Here is a 7,410-nt window from a genome sequence, read left to right as displayed (position 1 = left end):
GCCGACTGAAGTTAAACCACGACAACGTTCAAGCTGCTCTAAATTTTTACATTCCCTATCACTGGAAAACCAGCCGAAACCAGGACAAATACCTACACTACATTTACCTCCAGAAGAAGGTTGCATTCTAAGACCTCCAACTCTGAAAAAAAACCCCCAATTATTCTCCTGCTAATTTCACCCTTCCTGGAGTACCTATAACCACCAAAATGAGGGGCTGTCTGTCTAAAGCTCTGTAATGCAGAGGTCAGCTATCGAAACGTGCAGACATGTTGCTGTAGGCCACCTGAAGCCCAAGACAAAAGCAGTTTTTGGCAAGTTGGAAACTTTTGATCCTTCGAAATGCAGTGGAGGCAAAGACAGAAGTTCTGTGCTATTCTCACAAGGTCACAGAAACAAATATCCTCTTTCTCATTCCCCTTCCCTGGCCCCAGAGACTGGCTGGTAGGTACAGTACCCAAGGGCTTGCCGTGACTGTCAAGGATGGTACATTCCTGCCTGCAAAAATTAAAATGATTTAACCATAGCTTCTACTTTACTGTGAGACAGGCTGAAAGCATTCCTATACCCATCTCAGCATGACAATAGGAACACTGGAAATTTAGCAGTTGTTCAATAACCAACCGCCAACAATGTCAGTACAACTGAAATCAGCCTGCAAGAAGGAGAAAGTCTCTGAGAAGAAAAAAAGGCATTAAAAACAGCTGGCATGAGATGAAGATGAAACCATACATATCTTATGAAGCACTTCGTGGCACCAGAACCTACAGATAACTACAAGTTCAATCCAAAACAGACAGGATTACAGGAATCCCCCTTTTCTACCAGTGCTGACAGCAAAATTTACTACTTGAGTCTGAAGATCTATGTTTCAGGGGATAAATCACTAAATCTGAAATAAAATGGCCAGTTGTTTCTTTACAAAGAAAAACAAATTTTTCCTTAGGTAGCTGCAATTTATTACTAAATTCACCATATCCTACTACTTTGCTGCAAAGATGCTAATACCACCACACTCAGAAAATTAAAAATGAATAAGGCAGATGAAAGCCTTTGACCTATCCTCAGTGGAACATTTGGGAGAAAAATGCATTTCACAGAACGGAGGCAGGCATACATGATTTTCATTTATTTAACAGTGTTGTCATGAGATTCAGGCATCTTCCCTTGCAAGAAACTCCTGTTATCAGAGACTAAGAGGTTATCAGTAGGAGCATTAAAAGACTTTTGTAATTTTGATTTATGATGATTAACTACCCAGTGTAGCAGAAAAAAATGGTTAAATGGAGTCAGCGGCATCACATGTTTCAAGAACAACAAATAAAACTGCAGAAAAACAGGCCAGTCTCATCTATTTTTTCCACTAAAAGTGCAGGGAAATGCACATACAGTGCTACCAACCCACAACAGCACTTCTGAGAAGTGCTGTCAGGGAAGAAATAAAATACATGCATTCGTTTTCCCCATGGCCACTGTCATAGCCAAATGACTGAGACACAAAGATATTCCATTAAATTTACAAAGATGCTCCCTTTTGGCTTGTGAGCATTAGAACACCTCAGAGCTATGCTGGAATCAGTGCTTTGAGTCATCTCCAGACCTGTGCACACAGGACTGCACTTAAACACTGCTTGTGTCTCAGATGAGGGAGCTTGTACGGATGCCTAGACTATTTTCCATAGCTCCAGAAACACTGTTAACTAGTACCATGAGTGCTCCCTCGTTGCTGCTGGGTTCCACCCCTTCTAACAATAATCACTCCACTCATGCCATGAGGTGTCAGGACAGTGGCAATATGCAAGCAACACAGAGAGATCAGATTTGCTGCTGTAAATCCTCTTAGCCAAAGCAACCAATTTGTTGTCAGAAAGTGAAGCAACTAGTGTCTTGCAGAGGAGAAAAAAGTAATTGTAAGGAGGGACTGGTACTACCTTTGACTTAAGTAATTTCTTCACAGTGGAGCTGCAGGATGTCAGTGATTATTCCTGAGAGCAAAGTGTAGAGAGTGAAGCTACAACTTGACGCACAGTGAATGCAGGCAAAGCTCCCTCCCATGAAGCCCAGCTGTGTGGGTTCTTTTGTTTGTGGTTTGGTTTGGTTTTTGGTTTTGTTTTTTTTTTTGAGACAGAGAGAATACAATCATCGCAGTATAAATAGAAATGGCTGCACTTGCTCCTTTCACTGAAATCCCTGGGAGATTCAACTGGATCAAACATCTCTTCCCAGACTGTGACGGTCTGAATGGCAGGCAGCACCCATTCGGGTACCAGGTGACAGCTGAGGATACTCACACTCTGAGTGGTCTGACCAGAAGTGCAATGCAAGGACAGTGTTTAGGGAGACTCTGAGCTCACTTTCTGTCTCATTTACTAGCTTTCTGTTAACGGTCATTGCCAAAACTGAGTCTGCAGAGTCAGCTACTAGCTGAAGCAGAAGTCTGAAATTAGCCTGCAAGGAGAGTAAAGTCTCTCAGCAAAAGATGGGAATGAGAAATAAAGTGAAATTACTCATATAAAAACATTGTGCTGAGCACCAGTCAGGAGGACAGAAAAAGATCCCTCTGACATATGCCCTAGTTGAAGATTAGCCCAATACTAATACAGTAAATAATTAATGTATTACTAATACAACACAATACAAATTATGCAAATAATTTATTAAATAGTGTATTAATACATACTCCATTAAAAATGGAAAGAAAAATGTTTTCCCACAAAAGTTTGATGTATTGTCTCCTTGAAGTTGTACACAGAGATCACAATGAAGCATGGTGCAGAGAACCCTGTGCTGTCCCTGACCACATCTTCTCTAGATGAAGCAGTATAGCCAGTGTAACGACACAGCATAACCCAAGAAGCAGAGCTTACTAGCTTATATCCAGCACTGGATCCAATCATCTAGGGTGATTACTGTACTTCTGGACCCAGGCTAGCATCTCTGCACAGCCTGCATTGTATCAGATAGTCACACCAGATCCACACAGCACTAAACTGAAGGTCTCTGCACCCAAAAACTTTATTTGACATTCACTACAGTCTTTCATTCCTTGTCTTTAATATGGGCTATGGAAACTACAAAAACAGCATTGTTCATCTCCTGAAGAAGACTCCAATTCAGCTTTTCATAAGTAAGAGTAACTAGGAAAAACTTCTTGGGCCACTGAAAAGAAAGAAAATGCTGATCCAGTGGAGCAAAACCTGAAAGGTTTGCAGCAAACTTTGCCAGAGCAAGGATTTAAACAGAAGATCCAAATAAAGAGCAACATTCTTACTACCACTTGCCCACCCAATGCCATATTGCTGAATCAAGGGACAAACCTCCCACTAATTTTGTGGTTATGGCATCAAGGCAGAGTAGTGACACTCAATCTCCCCTTACAAACACTCCCTGTGGAAGTTACTTCCCTAAACAATGGCACTATGTTTATGTGGGGGAAGTCGGACAAATGGTTTTTTTTTTTTCATTTGCAAATCATCTATCACTGCAGCACAAAGTAAAATGAAAGTCTTAACATTCAACTGAGTTTCAATACAGAAAGTAATACTATTACTGCAGAGGATTTTCATGAACTCATGATGTAATCCAATTCAAAATCCCTACACATTTTCAGAAAGTGTCCTGTACCAAAAACTATAGCCTCTTCTGCAGATCTCTTTCACATTTCTTATCATGTTCTGTGTTACACTGTTTCATGCATTAAAATTACTGCAGACCAAAACTTAAAATGGACTATGGTGCAGCATTCACCTTTCACAAGTAAATACATCATGCACAGCTTTAATCAACTTTCGAAAGGGATGCAAAGCAAAGTTAATATGAGAAAGACATATTAAAGATAAAGAAATAAAGAGAAAGAAATAAAGCAACAAAGTACATAAACACAGTCTGATAGGAATTTATCTATGTAATTACAAATGCAGCAAAGCTGGCTATTTGTGAAATTTGCAACTTTCTGCACAGAAAATGGAGAAGGGCCAAAGTTTTGCTAATCAGTGACTGCAATCATCTGTTTGGAATTGTATGTACTCAGCTAATTGAATATTTTCATCTGCTCAGAACAGCTATGTTGCAGCTTTACTGGTTGGATAGTAAAAAAAATCGGGTAAAAAAAAGTTAAGTGGATGTGACTGCCAAAAATAAAGAGATTATAAACGAAAAGGAAATAGCATTCATACTTTTCTCTGTATTGAGCATCTTTCTGCTCATCTAAGCCTTTCAAAGCCCTTCAACAGTCCTTTTAATATAGCAGCAAATAATCCTGGATCTACTGCATGTCTGACCCAGGTTTTACTTCAGCTTTATCCTGTTTTCTTATTTCCAGTAATACATCACCTTTGCATTAGAGCCTCTCTCAAGCCCAGGCAATTCACAAGTAATCACTGAAGTGAGCAAGCTATTGTAAAAGGTTTAACAACCTCTACCCCTCAGTCTTGCACTGTGATTACCTCAGAATAATTACTTCTGGAGATAACTGATGAAAATCATATTAGGCTAAGGCAAAACAGAGGCCTGGCTAAGTGTAAATCAATTACAGCTGAAAAGAGAGCAGAGGGGACAAAGATATTACAGGACTATTGCGATTATTTATGGAGCAGTCATGGAGAATTCAAATAATTTCTTATACTTACAATAGCTGTCGGAGTTGAAGCCAGCACACAGTAGAGCACAAGAGGTGAAATGAAGCTCTCATCCTCTGTTCCAGGGTATGGTTTCATCAAATTGCCATCCTGACAGAAGAAACCTTGGATATGCACCTGAAAAGTATCGGTGCACTCGAAGTAGTAGGCGAGCAGAACAGTCCCAGCCATGATGACAAGCTGAAAATAGAGCATGGTCACACAGAGATGTTAGTTGCCTTTTTAACAGATGCAGCTATGCCTCCGAGCTACTCTGGTCCTGCAGACCATCCTCCCTTTATCGTCACCCCGACAGCCCTTGCAATACTGGTGTGTGAGTGTGCGTGTTTCTGCGCGTCCGCTTTGCAACATCTGTTACATAAACCTTTTGGCAAACGACACTAATGAACATCTCAGATAGGAGTGGGTCTGTAACATGGCTTGTAGAGGGACGGGAGCTTTGATGGCTACTTTATCAAAGGGCATGTGAGTGTCAACGGCAGCAACGATCAATGAAAGCTAGCAGGATGAGGGGCAGTGCTGCAGGAACCAACAGTAGTGACAAGCTAAAACCTGTGCACAGCAGTAGGGAGCTGGAAAGGATTATCACAAAGGATAAAGGAAGCTAGAGCTAAAATGCTTCCCCGCTGCAGCTGTAAACCCATGCTGGGGAATGTACGCCCTGCGCTAATCCAGAAGAGCCCTCTGTGTCCCAGATGAATTTTCATCCAGAGGGAAATCTGCCTCCTGCCACTCACGTTTCGTTGGAGCCGCTGCTTACGAGTAAAGCTTTAGAAGTCTACTCAAGAAATCCGGACTCCCCAAACAACCGGTTGGGGCTAACTGTGCACTGCCTGGCTTCCCCACTCCATCACAACTGCTTTTGAAAAAGACTCTGGCTTGAGTCTGGATCTTCATCTTTATACATATAAACTGCAAGGAGCCTTTCTTGTCTTTTTTTTGGTAGTTTATTGCTGGCTAAATGGGCTGCTTGAAAAACCTCAGCTATCAAAATTTTTGTATATATCCACAGTTACTGCGCATGAGCTATTGTCAGTGTCTGTGTCAGCTTCCCACACTGCTTCAACAACACATCTCAAAACAATCTCACAAAGGTTGTCACTAATCTCACCTCGTGAAATTAAGCAGATATACTAATTCATCATTCTTGTTCCCTCTCTGCCAGACGGCAAAGGAAATCTCCCGTCACAATCCTCGTAACTTAAAAAAATAGCAATATTGATTTGGAAATTACGACAGTTACAGGATCTGATTCAGAATCCTCTTTATAGAGACTAGTGCCTCTTGCCACTATTACAAGAGTTGTCACATATATGTTATCCTGCCACACCATAGAAAATAATAATAATGCAGAAAGTGAAATAACAAACTCCAAAGTGGCTTGTTTTCAGTATTTTGCCTCCAAGACTTTTGCATCAAAACTGTGTTGCTGTGAGATTATTGTAAGAATAGACCTTTAAAAAAAAATTTTGGCAAATCCATCTCAAAGATACACTTACAAGCTATCCATGCATTCCTCTGGCCTAACCTTGCACATAGGCTCTGACACACAAGACAGCCACTAAAGTCATTGTATATTTAAGTGAGTGTTGGACTAAAATTAGAAAAAAACATGAAATCAGAGAAATCACTGATGAAAGCAGAAGATCACAGAATCACAGAGTGGTTGAGGTTGGAAAGGGACCTCTGAAGGTCACCTGGTCCACCCCCCCTGCTCAAGCAGGGACACCTTGAGCCAGTTGCCCAGGACCATGTCCAGGTGGCTTTTGAGTATCTCCAAGGTGGGAGACTCCATAGCCTCCCTGAGCAACCTGTAAGATAGACTTAAGCAGGGCAAAGCGAAGCTGAAGTTGAGAGATTCTGCACCCTCCCCCATTTTTTACCTTCAAAATTAACAATATCATTTTGCAGCTAGATTTGAAACACCACAGATTAACCCCACCCCTGGAAAATACAGCCTGGATTGTTTAATGTTTTTAGCTCAACCAATTAGCTTTATGGATTCAAACATCAACTTCTGATTACAGAATTATGGTACCAAGTGAAATTTATATAGACAAAGCACATAACCCCTTTTTAGAAGCTCAAGCAAGTAGGAATCAACATAATTATTTCCTCAAAAGATGCATATTCTCTCTTTCTCCCACCCTGATTTACAGTATGAATGTAATACATCAACGTAAAATGTTAATCAAGCATTTGTTTTCTCAAGATTTTGGCTTCCTTCTGATGATTCAGTAACTTTAAGATCCAGAACTTCGAAATCTACCACCCCACAATGAATTGCAGATATGCTAACCACGTACAGCCAGTAACAGGCAGCTGCTTTCTGCCGCTCCTTCCTGCTTACACTTCTCCTACGTCCTGCAGTGTCCATTGGAGACAGCTGGAACTGGCTGGAAACTCAAAACATTTAGTCTGTGTACTTTTTCCTATGCAGTATCTACCTCTAAAGGTGTGTGAACACATGTATTCTCTCACATAATTTTATCTGGATCATATAATAGCTTTAGATGGCACTGCTAGAGTATTCAGTTTCTTAAATGTGCAGCTGAAAAAGTACTTACTTTTTTCAACTTTCATTGTTTATCCCGACACTTTCAAGACCCCATACCTACCCAAAAGGATTTTTTTTTAACAAACGTAAAGCAACATTCTGTTATTTGTGTATTCCCCAGAGACCTTTGCAGCATCCTAGTTAGTGGGATTCCCTATAAACAAACTGCTGTGGTTTAACCTCAGTCAGCAACTGAGCACCACGCAGCCGCTCGCT

The 7,410-nt window shown here is 40.8% G+C and overlaps 1 protein-coding gene across 1 annotated transcript in view; it reads right to left on the bottom strand.

Annotated features, from left to right (window-relative positions):
- PLPPR1 (phospholipid phosphatase related 1) overlaps window positions 1–7,410 on the bottom strand; it is a 78,775-nt gene that overhangs the window by 29,931 nt on the left and 41,434 nt on the right. Inside the window, exon 2 of the mRNA XM_009290950.1 lies at window positions 4,629–4,817. Coding sequence (XP_009289225.1) covers window positions 4,629–4,817 — 189 coding nt within the window. The remainder of the gene's footprint in view (window positions 1–4,628; window positions 4,818–7,410) is intronic.

This window comes from Aptenodytes forsteri, unplaced genomic scaffold (assembly GCF_000699145.1).
Source record: "Aptenodytes forsteri isolate BGI_AS27 unplaced genomic scaffold, ASM69914v1 Scaffold462, whole genome shotgun sequence".
NCBI lineage: Eukaryota > Metazoa > Chordata > Aves > Sphenisciformes > Spheniscidae > Aptenodytes > Aptenodytes forsteri.
The sequence above is the reverse complement of the archived record's forward strand: the minus strand, read 5'-3'. Positions and strand labels throughout refer to the sequence as shown.